This window comes from Pteropus alecto, unplaced genomic scaffold (genome assembly GCF_000325575.1).
Source record: "Pteropus alecto unplaced genomic scaffold, ASM32557v1 scaffold78, whole genome shotgun sequence".
NCBI classification, from domain to species: Eukaryota; Metazoa; Chordata; class Mammalia; order Chiroptera; family Pteropodidae; genus Pteropus; species Pteropus alecto.
Genome location: NW_006443124.1, coordinates 4,372,650 through 4,396,493, shown reverse-complemented (window position 1 = coordinate 4,396,493; position 23,844 = coordinate 4,372,650). Strand labels below are relative to the sequence as shown.

Here is a 23,844-nt window from a genome sequence, read left to right as displayed (position 1 = left end):
GATATGTTAAAGGAATATTGTTGGTTTTTTTTTTCATTACAGATTTTTGGCTTCTTTTTGAAAAATAGAAACATCTGGCACCACTAGGCTAGTATTGCCAACTGGAATGCCATAAAATCTATTGGAACTAACAAAAATGCCAAAAGTCCTTCTTCATTTTACCACAGTCTTTCTCCTTTTTATTATCTTCTATCTAGCCTGTTTTATTTATGCTACCTTCCTGGCCCTAACGACATCTAAATTTGCAATCCAAGGCCAAGAGATTGTCCTGATAGATCATACTCTTAGACTCTTAATGCTCTTGGATTATTAAGAGACAAACTGAAAGCTTCAGTGAAAAATGCTAAATGCTAACAGCAGTGCTTAAGTGTTTACTATGTACCAGGTCCTGTTTTAAAGCTCATGCTTTTAATTAGGTTAGGCCTGCACTGGCCTCTATTTAAGATCATATATCCAGGTACTATATAGGTCTTAGGAAACCTTACAAGCATGTACTCAAGCTTCCAAGACTTACCACTAGTGGACATTCACTAGTGTCCTCCTCACTCAATGTCCCTCACTGAGAACAGCAAAGGAAGCTGCATCAGTGTATACTTCACCACTCAACTGACTTCAGCCACAGTCTTTAAAGGTCTTCTAATGATCACAGCAGCACAATTCTCTTTCCAGATTCACAACTAAATAGAAGGCTTTAGGCAAATGATGCCTTTCCATTCCTCAGTTTCTTCTTTGTACAGAGTTCATTGTGAATGTTTCAACACTTTGTCTACCCTGGCTAACCCAAAGGCAGTCTCCAACCCCACCACATGCGCTGACCCACTCACCCCGTGTCTTCGCTGGGCAACAGGACATTAGCAAGGTGATCAGATCCAAGCATAACTAATAGATGCCAATGTTGTGGACAGATACTTGCATATTTAGTCCCTTCCTTAATGGAGCTGCTATTAAGAAGTCCCATCTTAAGCCTGGATTCTTTGTAATTAAGGGCTAGTTAGGGGGACTATGCACAAAGAAGGGTCCCCATACCCATAAATGCATTATCAGAAAGAAGCAATGTTTTGGGGAGGGAAACTTACCAGCATCTGTTCAAAGAGTACTAGAACTTGCTCGTCTGAAACATCTTGCAATGACTGTGCCATAGGATCCTCCCCATAAGATGTAGAAGAATTTCTATGAGCAGAATTGGGCTTTTCCTTCTCCTTCTTAATTCTCATGCTGGTAAATCTCTCCAGCTGAGAAAGAGAAAAAAGTATTAGCAGCGATCCGTTTTCACTTACAGAACAAACCACACATCAGATAGCCAACCCTCTAATTTCTTATACACGCATGATTCCCCTGGCTCATGGGCAGTTCAAGGCTCTGCTGACACGAAAAGAAGAAACCAGTCTTCTTCGTATCTAATTTAGCATACTGCCAAAGATAAGAGGACCGGAGTATCGAGATTTGGAACCTCTCTAAAAAGAGAAACTCTGTCCTTGAACTCCTCTGCCATTTCTAAGCCCTCCAGCAGCACAGAACTGAAAGTATCTTATGTACTTATGTACAGAACTCTCTCAATATAATGCCCTTTTTTTCCCCTTAGCAATCCGGCCAGGCCTTAAAAGGATCCCTCCCTTCAAGAGGTAAGTATGACATAGATTTTAATAGATATAAGTCAAACAGAATGCCAAGTAAATGCCCTAAAACCAGGAACCATTCCTTTTTCATTTTTCTGTACATACCACAGCACTTGTGTCATAATAGCAAAAGTTCAATGCATATTCTTCAAAATACCCTTTGCAAAGAATACAGTGCACTTCAGAAGTACATATGCCATCTCTCTGCAAACAAAATGCTCATGAACTATTCCTCAAACCTCAAGTAGAGATGCTCAAATCAAAAGAGCCACTGATAAGCTGCAGATTATCAGCTTCACCTGTCTGAAAATAACAGTAAATATCTGCAAGCATTATGGAGCTTCAAGTGTTATGAGTAGCATCCAGACTTCAAGTATAAAGAGCGTGCCTAACCTTGGAAGCCAATGGATGTGCCAGGGAAATTCATGCAATGAGCCAAACACAGAGCAGAGAGTTAGGTAAAAGCATTGGGATGCTCCGAGAATAGAACCTACAGCACCATTACAAGTTACAGAAAATCAAAGTTATAACAGATGGTAAATATCATAGTGTAGGAAATGGGCTAAAACATGCACATGCTGAACAAAATTTCCTTACCTCATCTGCCATGAGCCGCTTCAGAGTCTAGGAAACAGGAAAAAGAAGGGATAAGAAAAAGAAGAGAGATGAATGAAATACCAGGAAACCTCCCAAACACCAGATGGGTTGGAGGCAAAAAAGAAGAGAAAATGAGTTGACAGGATCTAAGTAGCTTCCCGCAAGGTAAAAGATTTCTGCCAAACTGTTCCTCAGCATATTCTCGTAGGTAAGGGGCAGGAAGAGTTTTAAGGTCACTAACATATGGCTCTTTGAAGAAAAAAAAAAAAGGTGGCGATCTGAAAAGACTCTAAATCCAGTGACCAATAAACCTATGAAATGTGCTCAACTTCATTAATAAAAAAGGAAATGCAAACCACAAAGAGATATTATTTCACACTCTAAAGATTGGTAAAAATTTCCATGCTCGTCTAGTCACAGAGTGGCGGGAGCACTCACACACTCTTGGTGGTAACGTAAATTGCTATGGCTGCTTTGGAAAACAGTATGGCATTATCTAGTAACATTAAATATTCACACTTACTACTACTCAACACAGTGATTTCTATATATCTACCCTGCAGGGTAGATATGTAGCAGGATATCTACAACAAGAACATTCACAGCAACGCTATATAATCTAAAACAGAGAACCTTCAAATGGCCATCAAGAGTAGAATGGGTCTATGGCCATGCTACAATGAACAAGCCCGATCCCGTCTGATCTCAGAAGCTAAGCAGGGTCAGGCCTGGTAAGTACTTGGATGGGAAACCACCTAGGAAGACCAGGTGCTGTAGGCGTAAAAAATTTTAAAAAAATAAGGGATTGTAAGCTGCCAAGGTCCTTGCAATCTGTGAGGTCAACCAAGGGTTGACTCACCTAAAAAGAGTAGAATGGAGAAACTGGTATATTAGTACAATGGAAAACAATTACACAAGGAAAGTGAATGAACTTACCGCCACTCATAAACATAAAACTGTTATTTATGTTGAGCTTAAAAACATGTAAAATTAAATTATATTATTTAGGATATAAAATTATAGAGGGAATGATTACCACAAATGTCAAAACAGTGGTTACTTGGGGGTGGGTGGAAGAAATGTGACTGCAGAAAGGGACAAGGGGGCTTCTGGGGTGCTTACAATATTCTATTTCTTAACATGGATGATGGTTACATGGGTGTTCGGTTGATAATTATTCTGTATGTTTTATGTTCTCTTCTGTATACATGTTATATTTTACTAAGAAAAAAGTCTGAATGAGCAAGTGTAGGAAAGCAGTGATTCTTCATCCCAATACTTAATTTTAAGCTATCTTCTTTTTGCTAATGTCCTTAGAAGAGTATAGTGAATACGTCTTGACTTAACCATCCTCAACTAATGAAAAACTAGTTCTGACCCTGCCACAAAGCTATTTTACTAAGCTTTTTATGAATAAGAAAAATCTGCATCATTATATCCATGTTCCCCATGTCAGAGCAGTTAAATCCAGTTAGACTGTGAATCTTAACTTTGCCCTCCGTGGTCCAGAAGAGGCCAAGCTTCCACTGACTGAGTGCTAATCACTCACTTGAAACCATAAGAACCTTGCTCAGCATCAATGGAATTTAAAGTTACTTCGTGTGTGCTACTTACTGGGGACTGAAGGCAAAAGGATGATGAGGGAGACACAGCAACACTCCAAAAGACTAACTGTTCTTTTTGTCACCACCCTAAGGCACCTGGCACAGAGAGGTGACACAACCTACAAAAAGGTATGTACAGTTTATGTTGCCACTTACGAGGTCAATCTTATTTGCTTCTAGAGCTACTGCTTCCAGCATCTTGTCCTCCAAACTCAAAATGTAACACAGGTAACAGAACCTGGACCTAGTGAATTAGTGCCAGCTGGATTGCTCACAACCACAGGGAAACCAGCAAACTGTTCTTTCTGCCTATAGACTCTTATTTCTCTTCTGTCCATCCCCACTACCACTACCCAAGTTCATGCCATTACTATCTCCTGCTCGATGTATTGCAACAGCTTCCTAACTGAGCTCCCTGTCAGGCCCATCTGCATCACACCAAATCCATTCTCCATAATATATCTAAGAGTAATCTTCCTAAAATGCCAACCTGTCCATGCTATTTCCCCCATTTAAAATCCTTCAATAGCTTCCCACTGCCTTCAGGTCAAAATCTAAATTCCTTAGTATAGCATATAACACTCCTGGCTTCTTTCCGTCGACTCAACAAACTCTCTACCTCAAACTTTTATCTTCTGGGCATCCTGAAGTAGTTGCAGGTTCACGAACAGATCCTGCTGTCTCACTACCCCAGACTTTCCCTAGGATGCTGCTTCCCTCAGCTTAGATTGTGCTTTCAAGGCTAACTCCAAAATGTCCTATAAGATGACACCTCCCCTAATTGAATAGGTACCTCTCTTCATGCTTCCATAGTAATAGTTACTTGCCTATCTCACAGCACTAGTAGTGGATTACAATTATATTTTGATTGTCTGCCTCCTCTATCCCTTTTCAGACTCAATTCCTTCAGGACAGAGCCTGAGAATTCATCATTACATCTCCTATGAACAGATACCATAAAATCTGGGGTTGCTTTCCTAAAATACCAATCCCTGGAGAAGCCCTCAAATCTATTCCACCTCTTCACTGTATCAATGAAGAAACTGAAGCTCAGACAGGTGGAGTAAATCATCAAGGTCACATGATTAGGGGCAAGCTGGGTATGGAACTCCAGTCTTCAAATTCCAAAGCCCTAAATCTTTGCATTCCCCAAATTCTTCTGCCTTGTTCCCATTTAATGCTTACTAATGCTTGCATTTAGATACAAAAGTAAATATATATTTTCATACAAAGAAAGATATTTTCCCTTGATTTTCTTGGTGCATTGTTAAAAATAAATTTAATTATATAAAAAAATTATTCATGTTTTAGTACTTGATTTGAGTAAAATAGCAAAAAAAAAAAAAAAAAATCCATGCAGGATAAAAGCTACATTTCCTCAACTAGTCCAACAGGGGGCAGCAACTACCAGTAAAGTGAATCGCAGGACAGGCAAAAATTCCGTTGGGAACTCAGTAGTAACACCCAAACAGCAAGCTCAATTCAATTATTGAAATGGAATCTGCTGCTACAGCATATTGAGGGTATATTGCTTATTTATTTAATACTGTTTTCCTTACAGATCCTATGTTTACTGTGTTTGCAAACAGTAAGCTTTGTTCAGTTTTTAAAAATTGCACCATTAGTTGTTTTGTAGATTCCCTGAGACATAGAGGTTCCTAGATCATGAAAAGTAGAAAGAACTAAAAATAGTGGAGTCCAGGTAGATAAATGCCACTGGGGCTATATTTGTGCCTTACGCCTCAGATATCCAAGTTTTTTTTATAAAGACTCTAATCATCCTACCTACCTCTAAACGCTTCCTCTCACCACTATCCCTGTTCACTGTCATTCTCTCCTGCCCCCAAACCCACCCTGTCCCCTAGCCTGTGTGCACTACTTCATCTTCCTGTCCCTCCTACTGAGTTTTTCACTAAAACTATCACAAATATAGATACTGAAGGAAGCATAAATACTGAATAAAATTTCTTTAAATATCAAAATCCACTCATGAATACAGATTAATAGGAACTTCCAGATAAAAGATTGTACACTATATCAAAGCACCTAATTTCTCCCCTTCTCCAAACCCTTCTAAATCTACAGAAAAGGAATTTTTAGAAAGAAAAACATAATGGAAGGAAGGAGACTACAAGGTTGGGAAGAAGAAGAAAAGTGTGATTGCAACCAAATTTCAAAGCTAGGGGAATAAATGGACTACTGTTAAACCCAACAGACCTAAGAAAGCTCAGTCTAAAACCAGAAGTAGAGAAAACCAATACCTGATCCAAATTATACTTAAGGATCCTCAAAAGGCTGAGGAATTAGCGGCACCAGGTATCTATGAAAATGGGGGTGGGAGGACGGGGTAGGCTAAAAATAAGAAGATTGGCTGAAAGCTGTTTAAGCAGTTAGACCTGTAGATCTTCCTGTGCCCCCACCCCCCACATGTCATTGGGAGACTGTCCTCTCTTACTCCGGCAGAAGTCTATACATTTATTCTTAGAAGAGGGTAAAACGAAGGGTCTCTGGATTGGGGGATACCACGCACAGTTGTGGGTAGGCATCCTATACAAAAAACAAAGTTAATCTTTGCATACTATACTCTGAGACACCCAGCACCACTCCCTTTTAGTTTCTCAAAACCCCAGCAGCCTGGCCCTTACCCTTGAAGCAGAAGGTAAGAAGAATCTTCTCTGGGGAATTAAAACAAAACAAAACAAAACACCTAAAGCTACAGACGCAGTCCAAGCAGACCACCCAAGAGCTTGGCTGGCAATATGGTAGCCACTCATCACTGAGTGGCTGTAACTACTGAGACTTCTAATGGGGCTAGTGTGATTAAAGAAGGAATTTTTCATTTTATTTAATTTTAACAAAATTTGAATTTAAAAACTAACATTTTATTGTTATTATTAAACTTAAGTATGTTTGGTATACCCTGGGTATGTAAATCTACTTTCACTTGTAAATTTCATGAAGTCTAAATACACATCAAGTATTTTTTATGAAAATTCAGAATCCGAATTGAGATGTGCTACAAATGTATAATAAATACGGAAGTTCAATAAATATTAAAAAACAGAATGTAAAATAGCTCATCAGTAGATTTTACATTTCTTACATATTGAAATAATATTTTAGATATATTGAGTTAAATAAATTATATTATTAAAATTCACGGGTTTTTTTGTTTTTTCTTTTTGCCTTTTTCTGTGGCTATACATATTGAAATAATATTTTAGATATATTGGGTTAAATAAATTATATTATTAAAATTCACGGGGTTTTTTGTTTTTCTTTTTGTCTTTTTCTGTGGCTACTAGGAAATATAAAATTACATATGTGACTCACTTTATATTTCTATTGGACTGGGCTGTCCTACAGGAAAGCACACAGCCAACAAGCCCTAACGCTGCACCCAGAGCTTCCCATCGGTTTTTTAGTCCTTCATTCTTAAACATTAGCAAACAACCCAGGCTTATCAGATATCTGAGAAAAGTTATTAATATGAGAGAGAGAAAAAAAAGCAACTTGTCATATAGAGACTATGCAAGGAGATGATTTGAAAAATCATTAATACCCACAAGAAAGAATATAATGCCATTTTAAAAAGAAACATTTGGAGGAAAAAAGAACTCTTAGAAGTTGAAAATGTGAGAACAGAAACTCAAGAGAAAGCTCAAAAGAAGGACTGGAAGGTAAGAACTGAGGAAATCTCCTAAAAAAATGGGCAAAATGACAGAGATGGAAAAATTGAGAGAGAAAAAACAAGAAAATCAGAAGATCAGTTTGGGAGGTACGATATCTAAATTGGAGTAAACAGGAACAAATCATCAAAGAAATAATTCAATCCCCAGTACTGGAGGATGAGCCTCTAGTACAAAGGACAAAAATAGATCACACGAAGGCATATCACAATGACATTTCAAAACACTGGGAATACAAAGAAAATTCTACAAGATTCAACAAAAGAGAGGAAAGGTGACCACATATGAAGGCATCGAAGCAGCTTTGGATTTTTTAACGATACACTAAAAGCTAAATGACAATGGAACAAGGTCTTTAAAATCTAAAGAAAAACAGTTTCCAACCCAGAATTCTATATACCCAACCAAACTATCAATCAAATATGAGTTCAGAATAGACATTTAGCTTTCAAGAAATGTATCCCCATGTACCTCAGGCAGCTATTGTAGGATATGTTCCACCAAAATGAGGGAACAAACCAAGAAAGTGGAATACCTGAAACACAGAAAACAGGAGACCTAACGCATGAAGGAGGTGAAGGAAATCCCTAGGACAAAGATTCTAGATGACTACTCCTTGTTACAGAGCATAAGTAAAAGAAACCCATAAGACCTGAGCCAAACCACTGAAGACCGTCATCGCCACCGACCACTTCACTTCTGGCTTTTTAAACTAATGATACTTGGTGAGTATGACCCAGGTTCTTGGCTTGTCTGATCCGTATGTTAATAGTTTCTTCTCTTCCTTCCATGCTCCACTGCCTGGACTGTCAAGGACACTTGTTCTACCTCACAGAATTTTCCTACTTTGACTTATTAAGGAGAGCTGATGGTTGGTCATGGTGAGCTTAGAAGCAGAAGACACAGACCAGTGCACTTCCCTGACCATACTCCTGTTGGATGTCTAGTACTTGGCTGTCATGGCAGCCTTGCCAGATGGTCAACTGTGATGAGCCCTATGTTCCCCCAGGTCTCCATGGCCCACTGATATGCTCAGAAGGAACCCTTGTAAACTCAGAGAATCTAAAGTAGGATAGTACTAGGTTATTATCTTCTCTTGAGCACCTCCATCTGACAGTGGCAATACTGTCTGTTACACACAAAGTCTAGATTTTTGCTTGTTACTCAATTTTCATAATAATCTTTCATTTATATGCAAACAGTTATTGATAGAAGCATAAAATATTTTATTTGAAAAAGGAAGAACAACATTTATTCCATAAGAATTTTTTTATTTAATTGAATTAGATGAGTAAATAAATTTCTAAAGGTCATTAGCTGGTACAGGGAAAGATTTTAACAAAACTGCCTTTATTAAAATGAGCTTCACCTTCTCCAAAAGATTCTCAGTATTATCAAATCTTACTTAAATTGCTCAACAATGCACTGCATCAAAAGTAACAGCATCAAAAATAAATACTTGGCTGGGTATACTCTGCATTAGGACCATCAATCAACATAAAAATAAAAAGCTGTCCCCTCAACTTGCCTTCCAGAGAGTAATTCAAGACTCTGATTCAGTCACCACATCCTAATGTAATATGTGGTAAGATAAATCTTTTGAGTACCATGTACAGGAAATAAGAAACTTCCTAGACACTTTACAGTGCTCTAAGAAAGCAAAAATTAAAAAGTCAAAATATCCAAATGTATGCCCTGTGAGGCCAAACTAAATGACTTAATGAACCTGAACACGCCCTGATCAATTATTATCATAATAAATGCAAATGAACTATAAAACTTCCTTTCTATAACTGCATTTGTTGCAGTGGTGATAGTGGTGTATCTACTAACACTTCGACTTTTAAAAAATGGGCTGATGGAAATAAATTTGGCAGTCTTTGGGACAGAGGTAACCTCTGTTTGCTTAGTAACAGAACTGGACCTATTATAAACTCAAGGATATAAGAAAATTCATCCAAGGGATTGATTCACCTCTACCCAATTCCCTGAATCTGTAACTTTTCCCTTCAATCAGAAAAAGGACATAGAATTCTCAGACAATTAAGGATGATCTCTTGGCACAGGATACTTATGCAGCCAAACAAAAGGTAATTAGGTAGTGTCCATAGCAGCAGAGAAGTTAGCAGGGATCTAAAAAAAGAATATGATTAAACATTACTCTGAACATAGAGTACATTACACAGCAAAAAGTGTTTCTAATTCCTACCACTGTGCTTCCCAAGACAATAATCATGGATAATAATCCCATGAACCATATAGCTAGCACACAGGTAATAGAAACCTACAACTATAAGCTTCTATCTCAGTACTTTCTAAAGATTTTGTTCAGGCTAACTTATACGGGACAACTACAACTATACCCAAGCTCTTGGCTACGTGACTACCAACAGAACATCACGACTAAATGCTACTTGGCCCCTACTCTGTGATGATGCTGGGAGGCCCAGGATCCCCGGGACCTGCAGGTTTTCTTATAATACCTATATTTGCAATGCAATTCACAACAGTCTCAGTATACTCAGTTCCTAACTCTCCCTCTTCTGACATCTGTCCTTGCTCAGGGGCTAATTCAGTGTGAGGGAAATGTTCAGTGTGGGAGGTAGAATTCTGAGACATCTCCCAAGATTCCTAGGCTGATATACGCACCCTGAATAATCACCAGGTCTGTAAATATGAAATCACTCCTATGATTAGATTATGGGATTTGGCACAATTGACTTTTAAGAAAGGGGAACTATCCATGTGGGTCTGACCCAAACACGTGAGCCCTTTAAATCTGGGGTGAGAGGTTAGAGACACAGGGAATCAGCAGTGTGACATTTCTGGCTTGAGCACAGAGGAAGCCAAATGTCAAGAATCGAAGGCAGCCTCTAGGAGTTGAGCCCCAGCAAAGAAAGAGGGACCTCAGCCCTATAACTGCAAGGAACTGAATTCTGCCAACTATTTGAGTGAGCCCGGAAGCAGATTTTTCCCCAGCACCTGAAGATGAGAACTGGTGCAGCTGACACCTTGATTTCAGCCCTGTGATACTAAGAACCCAGCCACACCGTCCATGCTGCTGGACTTTTGACCAATGGAACTGTAAGCTAATAATAAATGAGATTCGTTTTGAACTGTTGAGTCTATCACATAGCAGTAGGAAACCAATACATTAAGCAAACTGACAAAATTTAAAATTAATCTAGAATTCTGGCTAAAGGAAAGAAAAACATGAGTCCTGGTTTTTTAAAATCTGGCATCCTAAAAAACTGCAAGTATAGGGGGAGGGTGAAGTGGGTAAAGGGGATCAAATATATGGTAGCTGAAGGAAAATGGACTTTGGGTGGTGAACACACAATAGAATATACAGATGTCAATGCTAATTATATCATTTGAAAATTATGATTGGATTAACCAATGTTACCCCCAATAAACTTAATTTTTAAAAAAACTGCAAGTATGATTTTGAGAAAATCACTTTAATTCTTAATGTTTCAGTGCCCCTATTTATTAAAAAACAAAACCAAATCAAACACACACCTCTTAGGGCCACTGAGATCATTAAATGGAGTGGTGAGAGCTCATTCTGTAAAGACAATTGTGCTATTCTTACTATATAAGGACTTCTTGTAAAATACACACCTGATAACTGAAGTAGTTGACACAGCACTCAAAAAACACGGCAGTCTACGGCCATGCCACCCTGAACGTGCCCAATCTCATCTGATCTCGGAAGCTAACCAGGGTTGGGCCTGGTTAGTACTTGGATGGGAGACCACCTAGGAATACCAGGTGCTATAGGCGTTAAAAAAAAAAACAAAAACAAAAACAAACAAACAAAAAACATGGCAAAAGCTATTCCTTATCCATAATTATATACTTAGCCATAGTCAATCATTTCGCAAAACGAACTAAAGCCCTTACCCACGCCAGGCTCTAAATATTTTATATCAGATCCTTCTTCAGACATTTTTGTAACTTTCTGTGGACCAGACCGCAAGTTGACTGGGGGCAGGAACCATGTCTTGTTCACTTGATGTGCCCAATATTTAATATTTTTAAAGTTAACATCACTATAGACTTAAGAGCATCATCCTAAGCACGATTCACTCATTACTTTATTCAAATTGAGCAAACTGAGGAAAAGTGTCAAGTCAGGGTTTATGACAGTACAGTATGACTGACATAGACAGCTCACTAAGCTATCAGACCAAACCTTCAAGAGTAATATCTTGCCCTATGAATGTCTGCCCTGATGGGTACTTCAGCCCATATGCCAACCCACAACATATTTGTTAGTTGTATTTGGGGAAAATATTCAATTAGGGGACACATGTCACCTAGGGAGTCTTCCATCTCCCCTGAAAAGCAATAAACGTTCAGTAAAGATACTAGTTAAAATGGGAAGTGTCACTGCAACCAAAAACAATTTTCTTTCTGATCCTAATCTACCTACCTAGGAAGCATCAGGTAAGGTATCTGTCATTCGGAACCATACAGAACAGAGAGCAGGGTCTGGCTCTGACTCACTTATTTATTCTATCACAGGATGGACATTCAGTTCCTTAGAATAGTGAGGCAACAGAGGTCATAACATGGATTTGAATTCAATCACCAATGAATCCTATTCTAGCTTTGCCACAGAACATGTCACATTTCCACTAAAAGACAGTAAAGGCAGGGTAAGCTTTTCTTTTCATCTACCACAGTTACAGTCTTCCTATCTTTAGACTATGTTGTCTCATAGAACTAGTGTGAAGAATAAATAATAAAATGGATTTAAAGCACTCTGTTTTGCAAAGTGCTTTGTAAAAGGTAAATAATATATGAGGATGGAACTAATGAAACTTGCTGGTCTCCCTTTAATTCCCACTCCTTACACAGAAATCAATTAGAACTAAAGAGAAGGATATAATGGGTATCTTCAAATGTAGAGAACATTCTCTTCCATTTTCAAGGAATGGCCCAAGGATGGCATTGAATAAGTCAATATCTCATTTACCATTTATAGCAGGGATCCCCAACACCCGGGCCGTGGACCGGTACTGGACTGTGGCCTGTGAGGAACTGGGCCACACAGCAGGAGGTGAGCGGCAGGGAAGCAGCGAAGCTTCATCTGTATTTGCAGCCATTCTCCAGCGCTAGCATCACCGCCTCAGCTCTGCCTCAGATCATCAGGCATTATTAGCTTCTGATAGGAGCACTGGTCTCTGGTGCCAAAAAGGCTAGGGACCACTGATTTACAGAGCAACAAAATAGATTCTGACATCACTACTTATTGGTGCCAACAGCCTAAACGGGAGTTGTGTAGAACTGAAGCAGCCCCTTCAAAAAAGAAAAGGAATATGTCAGAGGAAATGAATTCTAAGAGAAGCACAAAATGACCAGGAATTGAAAAGTATGAACTATAAAGCTAATTGAACATTATAAAGTTAAATGTGTTTAAGGCAAAGAAAACTGGAGATTATCTAGTGGTCCCCAGAAATGGAGATAGCACACCCATGTTCTCCATGATCACAAAGGAAAAAGCACTAAAAGAATAAGTAAGACTCTAGCAGCTCATCCATTTAGTTCCACATGCCTTGGCAACCCCACTGCTAAACTCAGTATTGGAGAGTTAAACCCATTAGAATTCATACAAGAGACAACGAAGGGAACATAGTACAATCTAAGATCTTCTATTCCCAATTAAAAGAGTTCTTTCAATATACCCCTGCCTTTCAGAATCACCCAGGGAGCCCTGAAAGATTCAGGCAGTGACACATGTCAAGCACAAGTTAGGAATGCCTTGTAAAGAGCATTAGGTAACTAATCCATTTCATGCTTCAATAAGTTACTTATGAACTTGAAACAATTTACTTACAAATTAAATGCAACAAACTCAATTTCTCTGACAACTGTCTAAAACTGATGATGAGAGTCTGCTTTCCAATAAACCACATTTCCTGACTGTAATTAAAATGAGGGGAAAACTATCTGAATAGTAGAATTCAATCTGACACATGTTCTAATAATCTTCTATTAGTCGAAGAAGGCAAGCCTCTTAAGGGAACTTTTTGCCTACATCTTGAAGCCCTGGGACTGGCACAGCCTGCCTCCTAGATAGCTGATAGCCTAGAGGCAAGAAGGAAAGTCCACTCAAGTTTCACTATTCCAGCTCAGCAGAACAGGTGGAAACCAGACTGGGAACATTGCATTCCTCCTACCAGTCCATCCAAACAAACTGCCAGTGCATTGCACTATGAAGCACTTGTGGGTTGGGAAAACAAGCTACCAAAAGAGAAAGTGCTCAGGTTCTGGAAGTCCTAGTTTCCTATCAAGTATCATAAGGTGTGGCAGACATGCCCATCTCTTTTGCTGTCAGGAAGGAGGTGCACACACATTCTGTCACTTGGCGAAAGAACAGTCAGCAAAGCTTCCTCCCTTTCAAACACCCTAAGGTTCTGAGAAACCTTTAGAATAAATACACAGAAAATAACTAATGTTAACCTATTTTACCAAAGTTTCAACAAATTTCTCAAGCTCCAAATACTGATACTTGTTCTTTACTTGCTTACTAGGCCTCTCTCTTTACTGCCTGAAGCTTAGAGAAAACACTGTGATTACTCCTTTAAAAAAGGGGTGTTGTCCATTCATTTGGAGACAGTGACTCAGGAATACTGTTTCTCAATCTCCGTAGCAACCATCTTCTCCTCCCATGTTCTGATGTGAGTACCAGGACATCTACTCTTCCTCAAGAGTAGGGCACGTGTCTGACACACCCAAGGCCTGGTAGACAGGAAGTTCCTGCAGCTGATACTGCTTCTATATACAGGCACCAAGTAGGAGGCCACCTTGTTTTAAATCCCACTCTCAAGCCCTTCATTTCTAAATGATGATTACATCTCTTTTTTTCTATCCTCACATTGTTCCTGAATACCCAGAAATAATCACGGCCTACTGATAATAGCTTAACTGGTCCAAAAATTACACTACTACTCAAAAAGCCAGACTTGATCTTATGAAACCATAGTAAACATTTTCTGGCCTTTTACAAATCTAGAATAAGATTTTATTTTGAGAAAATCTGGGCAGAAAGGGGAACATGGGGTGAAGTATCATTACTCCTCCATCAATACCAGAAATATAAACAAGAGTTAAAATAAAGTCCTTCTGATACTTCTAGCAACTGTACTGTGTGGAACTATATATATTACACAAACATATACAAAATTTCATGCGAAAGTACTTAGGCTCGAGAGAGACTTCCATGTATCATGTATTTTTGTCTTTGGTTATATTTAAATATAACTATAATTTCTGGAAAACAAGGTAGGAGATTGTTTTACTCTATTTTTATATACATTTAGGTTTCCTTGGAAAAATGTGATCGCTTTTCTAATAAAAATTACATTTCCATTTCAAATAAAAGTAGCAACTTGCAAAGATTAGAAAGCTGGAAATGTTTATAATACACTGTTTTAAAAGCAGAAAGTGTATAAACTGTAATTGTAATATTGTAAAAATATCTGTGCATAGTGATGACTAGAATATTCAAATACTATGTAAAATTAAGAAGAAAAATAGAAATTTGTCATTCTTAGATATTCTTATTTTGAAAATGTATATGTCTCTTCTGAAAAAACAAAAGCATAAAAAATTATTAGCACAGCTTCTAAAAGCAGAGCAACATCATCCAATTCCCATATTCAAAATGCTCACCAGTATTTATTCTTCTCCAGCAGTGCTCTGTTTAAGTAAACACTCTGGCAGGGCACAGTTACAAAATTTAGGGGTGACAACGCAATGTGAGAAAGAATAATGAATAGTTAGTGGAGTCTAAAAGCTAGATCACCTAATTACATGATCTTGAGCAACTTAACACCTCTAGGCTTCAGTATCCTCATTTTAAGAGGAAGCTGGGTCATATCATTTCTGGGGTCTCTTCAAAGGCCCCTGAACACTGTGCTTAGCTACTGCTGCTCTTTCTGAAGGCAGCCCAATGCCTGCTGCTTGTCCGATAGCACATATCCTACAGCAGCTTCTCACCACTTCTTCTTGTGGTTTCAATCACAGGAAACAGACGTCATCCGTGGACCTAGAAGTAAAACGAACAAGCCCTGGCGGATACAAAGAGCTGCCAACTAAAGCCAACTCTCATCTTTTTAAAATATAACAATCAAGAAATCACTGGAAACCTCTATGCCTGACACACATCTTTCATAAAAACCAACAAAGCTAAAAATGTCTCCGTAGACCCCATGTAAGCATGATGAAATAATTTTAGAAGAGTCCAAAATTACTTTGTTTCTATGACCAAATGAAAGAATTGAAGGGACTCTATGGCTACCGGTTCAAGAAAAAAATAGGGCACTCCTACTGCCACTAGAATTTTTTTGTGGAGATCCAGAGAACTCCTGAGGATGTAAAGACTCATCCTTGTCTTCTTTATTTAACATTCTATGTAAACCTCTCTGTTGTCATGTAAGATTGTGATACTAATAGATTCAAATACCATGGAGACTTAGCAATCATTCACTTTAAATGTATGTTAACAATCCCTAGAGCACTGGGTCAAATACTGTTCTCATTCATAATGATAATAGCAGCCATGTACTGCAGAAATTAATGCAGAGATTTTTAATCCTATAGACAAGTTCCTTCATTAGACACAAGACAAAACTATAAGATATTATCTCTAAAGAGAAATAATAATTTTTTCTCAACAGAGTTCTTCTGGCCGGATATAGTTACATTAGTGATTCTCTCTGCCTCATAGCTACCTTTTGAGAGGACTACTAATGTTTTCAAAGCTGTCAAATCTCCCACATCAGACCAAAGAAACTGAGAACTTTGAAAATAATCCTAAGATTGCATTAAAACTAAAATACATAAAAGGATATTGCTAACGTGAGCTAAATACCACCACTGCTCTTAACCACTTTACAAGCTAGATGGGAGATAAGACCTCCCAAAAAAAGATTCATTCATTCATTCATTCATTCTCTCTTTCTCTGCCTCCCTTCCTCCCTCCCTCCCTCTATACTTTTTTACATTCATGAAAGACTAAAGAACACTTCAAATAAGCATGCACTCAAAACCTATACTGCACTATACTATAGAATGTTTAGAAGAAACAACAGGGCCCAAAGATAGGCTCGGACTGTTCACACAATGGCACTTCCCACTTAAGCCCACAATTTGGCTAGCTGAAGAAAGACACATTTTTTGAAATCTAATCACTGACAGTCTGAACAGAGGGATGTATTAAAATTTATAAGGACCGGAAATCAAACAAACTGAACCTTCTAAACTCCATCTAGGTAATAGAAATGATTTGCTGGAACCTTAACACTAATCCATTCATTCTTGGATATGTTGATTTACTGTCACCATGATGTATTCACAGGACCAAAAATGCACCAACATTCCTCATGACATGTTACAAAATGCTAATTTTCAGTACTGCTTTCTTCAGGTTTGTCCAGAAAGAGAACCTAAAAACCCTTCCCAGGACTCAAATAATCTCTACAAACCCAACCATTTCTCTTTGCTACAGCCACACATTCATATCCCTGAGCCTCTGTTTGCACTGCTCCCCATCCCATGAAATCCCTTCCCTCTTCCTCTTCCCTACAAATCTTTGGATTTCCTTCCAAGACCTGTCATATCTCCCATCTTCTATGAAGCTAACGAGCACTACCCGCAATTATATTCTGGATCATTTATAGAATTTGGGACATTAGTATAGACCTTTGAAATCATACATGCTAACTCTCTAATTTTACAAGAAAAGTGGAGTGACTTCCCGAGAGTTCACATTAATTAGTAGCAAAGTCAGACTAAGCAGCAATACGTGGAAATACTGCAGAGGGAGTAGGAGATGGGGGTTCCAGTCTTAGACCTAGTTGAAAATTTGGGCAGATCACATCTCTAGGCCCACATTTCTTAATCTATAAAATAAAAGGTTTGAATTAAAAGCTTTTTAGCAACCTTTCACTGCCAGCATTCTAAGATTCTGAAACCTAGGTCTTCTGACTCTCAGTTGAGTAATCTTTCCACTTAGTTCTTTTACTTCTCTGAATTTCTACAGCTTTTAAAGTACATGTTCATGGCTTTAGAACTTTTCCTACCCACTCTTCTAGACCTGGCTGAAAATATAATCTTTTAAAAAGCAAGGACTGAACCTGACAGGACAACCACATGACTTTTTGATGTTCAGCCTTGTGGATCTAGAGTAGATCCATGTAGATTCGGACAAACAAGAGAAACTATTTTCTACTCTTTGCCACTATTCATACAGAAAAATCCTAGTTCCGGGTCCCTGAATCTCTGCAGTAATGTCTTAATTATTAACCACAGGCAAATAACTGCCAGATCTAAAGAACAAACTTCTACAGTCCCCAGACTCAGAAGAGACCCTGGAGTTATTAGCTATTTGTAATTCTTATGGTCAAGTGTCAGGGCCACAAAGAGAGGTCTTTAAGAATGCCATATGCCAATTCTAAAATATAGAAAAGATAACTAAAGAGATAGTCTAACAACAGCTTCCTCCTCTCCTCATCTCTGTCACCACTACTTGCCGCTCTCAGCAATTTAAACAACTAAGATTCCTGACAGGTGATGCTGTTAGAGCTGTTCTACTTACAAAAGAGACAAGGTTACATTTCAAAAAATAATAATTTAGACAATTTTTTAATAACTCATGAGTCAGGGGAAAGATAGGTTTTCCAGCTACTTTTTCATGCCTAAGATAAGAAAGGTTTAATTAAGATTCTTGCAATGGTTTCAAAGTCTAAATTACTAATGCAAAAAGCAGTTAGGTATTTAGCCACTGCACTTTGTACATCTAGACCCAATACTTTTTTCCCACCAATTAGACTGAAGGAGAGTTCAGTTTTAACAAACTGCAGTTGTCAAAGGACTCGAAAGAGATATCAAAATTATCTAAGAAATTCCTAGAGGTGAATACTCTTTTATACTGCAGGTGCAAAAACTGGACACACGTAAACTGTCTGTACAATGTGGTGAATAAGAACATGGGTTTTTTGTTTTAGTCAGTTAGACCTAGGTTTGAATCCCAGTTCTATGACCTAAAGCAAGCTGCTTGATCTGAGTTTCAGTTTAATTACCCATAAAACAGGAACAACAACAGTGCCCTATATTTTATAAGGCTGATGTAGAGATTAATGAGATAATGAATCTAAAGCTCTTTAGCACAGTGCTAGGGCTATAATCAGTATGCAACAACTGCTATTATTACTGTTATTGTTATTATTACTCCCTGTCGTTCCAGTCTGGTATGAATCAATCTTCCTATCTATAAAGATGCTGAACATTCATTAATATTTATAGATAGACTGAGATTATACAACTTGTAGCACACTGAGTACAGGCAAACAAAAGGTTTCTAATACCACATAAGAAGATGAAAATGATCCCAGGACAAATGGGATCTCAAAGGTCCCCAATCCAAAGAGTATCAGAAATGTTCTGTCTTGCCTACAAGTGAAAATTTATACCCTAAAGCCAACGTATAGAATATAACTCATAAATCCACGGTAGAAAAGAGGAGAATTTGAGCTAATCTATAAAACTTATAAAAGGGAGGAGAAAACCTTAGTGACTAATTTTAGCAAAGATTTTTGAAATATGACACAAAAAGCAAGAAGGAAAAAGATTAATTGGACTTCATCAAAATTGAAAACTTTCGCCTTTCACACTGTTAAGAAAATGAAAAGGCAAGTCACAGGAAGAAGAAAATGTTTTCAAAACCTATATCCAACAAAGGACTGGTATTTAGGCTATAATAAAAATGTTAAATGGACAAAAATTTTGAACACTTCAAGGAATTTACAGATAGCAAATAAGCACATAAAAAGGGGATTAACAACAACAAGGAAATGCAAATTAAAGCCACACTGAGATACAACTACATATCCACCAAAATGGCTAAACTTTAAGACTGATCAATGTAAAACGGTACAACCACTTTGGAAAACAGTTTGGAAATTTCTTTAAAAAGTTAAATACAGACCTACCATATGACCTACTCATTCTACTCCTCAGTATTCACAAGAGAAATACAGGCATATGTCCAGACCAAAACTTGTATACGAATGTACATAGCAAAAAACAAAAACACAAAGCCTAGAAACAACCCAAATGCCTACCAACAGGTAAATTAAACAAATTATGGTAAATCCATACAATGTAATACTATTTGGCAAAAAAAAAAAGAATGAGCTACTAATAAATGTAACAACATATACTATGCTGAAAGAAGCCAGGAAAAAGGGTTTATATTGTATGACTCCATTTATATAAACTTCTAAAAAATACAAACTAATCTATAGTTACAAAAAGCAAATCAGTGGTTACCTAGGGATGGAGGCACAGGAAGGAAGGACAAGGAGAGATTACAAAGCGGCAGGAGGAAACTTTTGAGGGTACTGGATATAGTATCTTGATTGTGGTAACGGTTTCACAAATTGAGCACTAAATATATGCAGTTTACTGTATGTTAATTACAGTAAATAGAGCTATAAAAAAAGGGAGGGGGGTGATGTCCAAAGGCTCTGTGGCACAAAAAAAGGTGAAGACCCCTAAATAAAATGTGAGCTACCCCAGATAATTTTTAAAAAAGGGAAGTGAGGATTATTTTTTATCTGATCCTGAAGAGCTAACACTAAAAAGAAAAAAGAAAAGAAAAAAAAAGGGCAGCTATATCTGAAATATATGTCCACTACTGAGGTCTACTCCTCGGTTTTCTGTGACATTCAGGAGCAAAGGTTTCTAAACCACCCTCTGTTGGGTCCTTAAAGAATGTTAAATCTTAAAAGAAAACAAATCCCGTGCTTACACACAGTACTATTCCTAAAACAGGGAAAAAGTCACAGAATCAGAATTCCAGAAAAATAATCCAGGCCACCATAAACTCTACCTGTATCTGCTACCCTAACAAAATGCCAAAGTAGCTACTGCCTAAGGACCACTTATAACCACCACCAAGGATGGAATTTCCCTTATTCTATATAAAAATGCTTCCACAGAAGAATGCCATGTGTTTCTCTTAATTCAGTTCCATTAAGCTTATTCTCCTTTGTGTCCCCTTAATCTATTCTGTCTCTCTCTCAGAGGAAAGAAATTTAAGCAAATATTTAAAGGACAAATTGACACTCTTTAATTGTCAGAGTCAAGCAACAGAGAGCCAGTTTCTTCAATTCTTTCTCTCTCAGTCTTATATCTTCTAGAAGTGTATCTGTTTCTCCTATATAATCCCTTTCTACAACTCCAGCTACTCCAAGATTCTGAAATTTACTAAAGGAAATGTAGAATCCAAACCGTGTGCTTCTCTTCCTCCATTCACTCCTTAGCCCCTCGATGCTTCCAACCCACAGCTGTAAAGACTGCTGCACTGAGTGGGTGTCTGGGCTCGATGACATTTGAAGTCCCTTCCAACTCTAAAATTTAAGACTGCCATTCACAGAAAGCTTTAATCAATGAATGGAAGTAAGAATCTCAGAGTTGGAAGAACAATGATTCACCCAGAGTTATCCAGTAATTGGTGGTAAAATTCATTAAAATACTGGTCTCAATATTTGTCTTTTTCTTCAGTAATTCTTTTACTTCCTTAAAAAGGATTACTTGATTCTAAAAACTGTTTAAAAAAAAAAGACAGGTTGAAAAAAGGGTAAAATATGCTCCTGGTAAAATATTCTTTACTTTTCAATTTTAGCTTTGGGGTTTTAAGAAATTTTAGTATCAACAGCTTTTACTGTCCTGATTCCTCAAAAGCCTGGCTAGCTAATCACTGAAACTTGAACCAGCCCCTATAGAAGCAGGGAGGGACTAAAAACAAAGAGGGAGGGATGACAGGCAGCTGGGCACAGGGAGAGAGTTGGCTTTGTCTCACTGAACCCCAAGAGCAAACACCCACTTTGCTGGTTAGTAAGAGGTGAATTTTTTCCCAGAGCTTTCAAACAAAAGTGGTTGGGAATAGGGGGTTCGACATAATAAAGAAAAACACTTTATTATAAACAAAAAGCAAAGTTTGTTTCAAATGGGAATGCTTTTTGTAACCATGAATGAGACATAAAATGGGAGAAAACCCATTTGCATATACAAACCTTATATAATACCCAGTATTTCTTGTTAATAAACATGATTTTAACCTGTTCTAAATCATATGTGGCATAAGCTTACTTTTTAAGCCTCTATTACATTTCACTGAAAATATAACTCTCCAAGAATAACTTGGCAATTCATTTATAAAATACACCGAGGGCCCCAGGGGATAGCAAAAGGTTATTTTATCATACAAGAAATAAAATTACTCTCTTCTGACCCATATGCCCATCGACAAAGTTAAATCACTTCTCACTTATTACTAATTAGCTTTTATAATAAACATAATTTACAAGTCATAACATTTTCAACTCTTTTTATAAAATACTCTAACGTTTACCAACTCTCCCATGGCAGCGATTTTAATTCTGAGGCATTCTCTTAGTTTTACCTCCTGTGAGGGAGGATTTCCTTTGAGACAAAAACATGTAACATTATCAAGTGGATCCTTGAGCTGTCTTTAAAGACGAGTCAGCAAGAAGGGCAGAATTTCTAAGGTATCATCCTGTCATCTTAAGCACCTCCACAACATTCCTGTAGGCTTCCCTCCTGCTTTCCAAACTAAGTAATCCCTGTGTTTATCATCTTTTGAAAAAGGAAAAAAAAAATGACTTGTATGAAGCTCTCTATATACTCCTTCATTTTCTGTGAACTTTGGTATCAAAAGTAATGCCTCCTTTAAGAGAAGCAGAAATCTGCACAAACAACTCCACTTCTTTTATATTCTCTACCTTTTCTAATATCTGTTTAAAATCCTGCCTGACATCCTTCACCTTTAACTGCTGTCATTTTGGACAGGGATCTACAACTAAACATTTATACTTTCACTATCATTTTGCTTTTAGAAGGGCATGAAACTGCAACCTGGTAATAATTCAACATAGGCATCCGAAATTAAACAAGATTTTAAAAATTATCTACCTTTTATTTTCTCTAATCCCACACTGAAACTCGTATTTTACAAAGTTATGCTCCTAGCTGAAACAGGTAGCAATATTCTTTCTTAGAACAGATCAATTTCTTGAATGTATGAGAAAACACAGAGTCTATACAATGTAGGAATAGTCTCCTAATATACTGGTTATACTTATTCCCCTAACACATATTTCAGAAATCAGTCTATTTGACACCCACATCCATCACTGCTGAAAAATCAGAAAACACTCTGTTCATTTGGAATTTATTTTCCTTCATCTTCAGGACTTCCAAAAGGAACTAGAATAATGCTGGAGAAGGAATATGCTCATGGCCCAGGAGAAGACAGACTCATAAAGAACCAAGGGGGAATACCAGGCAGCCTGGCTCCAGCCACACACGTCAGCATCTCTCACAACCATATATTTTTAAAAGATGATGCCCAACCACTTTTCAACTTAGACTCCATCTCCTTTCCACACAAGATGCCTCAGAGAATAAGAGCAGATCTTAGGCAATTTGTGAGTGTGAGCTCTGTGTCCTCACCAGTTGATCTGCACTTACAACCTGCATAAGCCAAAAAAGGTACGTAGCAGCTAAAGGGATTAGTAACCCCTTGGATGCAAATAACCTTCCTGCACACGGAAGACAAACCAGTGAAGTTTTATAAAGTACACTCTTAATGGGGTTCCAGAGGACACACACTGTAGAAAAGGTGGAGCAAGCAAACAGCTCTGAGTTCACTTTTAGCCTGTAGTTCAAGAAAACTAAGCCTTGGATAACAAAAGCACACTAGCAATCTCGCCCACTCCACCCACCCACAAAGAGAAGTGAATTGCAATGCTCCTCCTAGTCTATCATTTCCACAGATTTTTCATAAAAAGGGCAATGAAGGAGACAATATTCTGATGCCTTGAGGTATGTTATAGTTGGCAATAAAAAGGTTAAGAAGCACAGCTTTCCCGGAAACTTTACAATCCCCTAACTGCTAATGCAATTCTCCTTCCTACCTGCACTATATGTTTTTTAAAATTCAGTAAGTTAAGGGTTAAGACCAGTACCTCAGAAAGAAAAGGAGAACTTGGTTCAGCCCCACCCTCTCTAAAGCAAATACCAACAACTCTGAGCCAAATCCACTCAGCATATGCAAGACTTCCCGGACTTTCCAAAAAACAGGTGAAAAGGAGTTATTTCCTGAGGTATCACACCTTTCAGCACCACGCACTTAGTAGATTTCACACATTCAGGAAGCACGCAAGTGTTATATAAAACAAAAACACATATAAAATTCTATTAGGGACTTGAAAAACATTAACAAGTCACAAAGGTCACTAT

General features: G+C 37.8%; 1 protein-coding gene, 1 non-coding gene and 1 pseudogene across 3 annotated transcripts in view; 2 read left to right on the top strand and 1 right to left on the bottom strand.

The window, feature by feature from the left end:
- Positions 1-23,844, bottom strand: part of DIAPH1 (diaphanous related formin 1) — an 84,863-nt gene that overhangs the window by 58,980 nt on the left and 2,039 nt on the right. The window contains exons 2-3 of one of the 2 annotated variants that reach the window (XM_025040583.1): positions 2,214-2,240; positions 1,077-1,232 (exon numbers count right to left, since the gene is read on the bottom strand). In XM_025040583.1, the coding sequence (XP_024896351.1) occupies positions 1,077-1,232; positions 2,214-2,240 (183 nt within the window). The remainder of the gene's footprint in view (positions 1-1,076; positions 1,233-2,213; positions 2,241-23,844) is intronic. The other variant, XM_025040584.1, reaches the window with a different exon arrangement.
- LOC112471955 lies at positions 2,875-2,993 on the top strand (annotated as a pseudogene).
- Positions 11,174-11,292, top strand: LOC112472057. The gene has a single exon (XR_003043499.1). It is a non-coding gene; the product is annotated as a 5S ribosomal RNA (ribosomal RNA).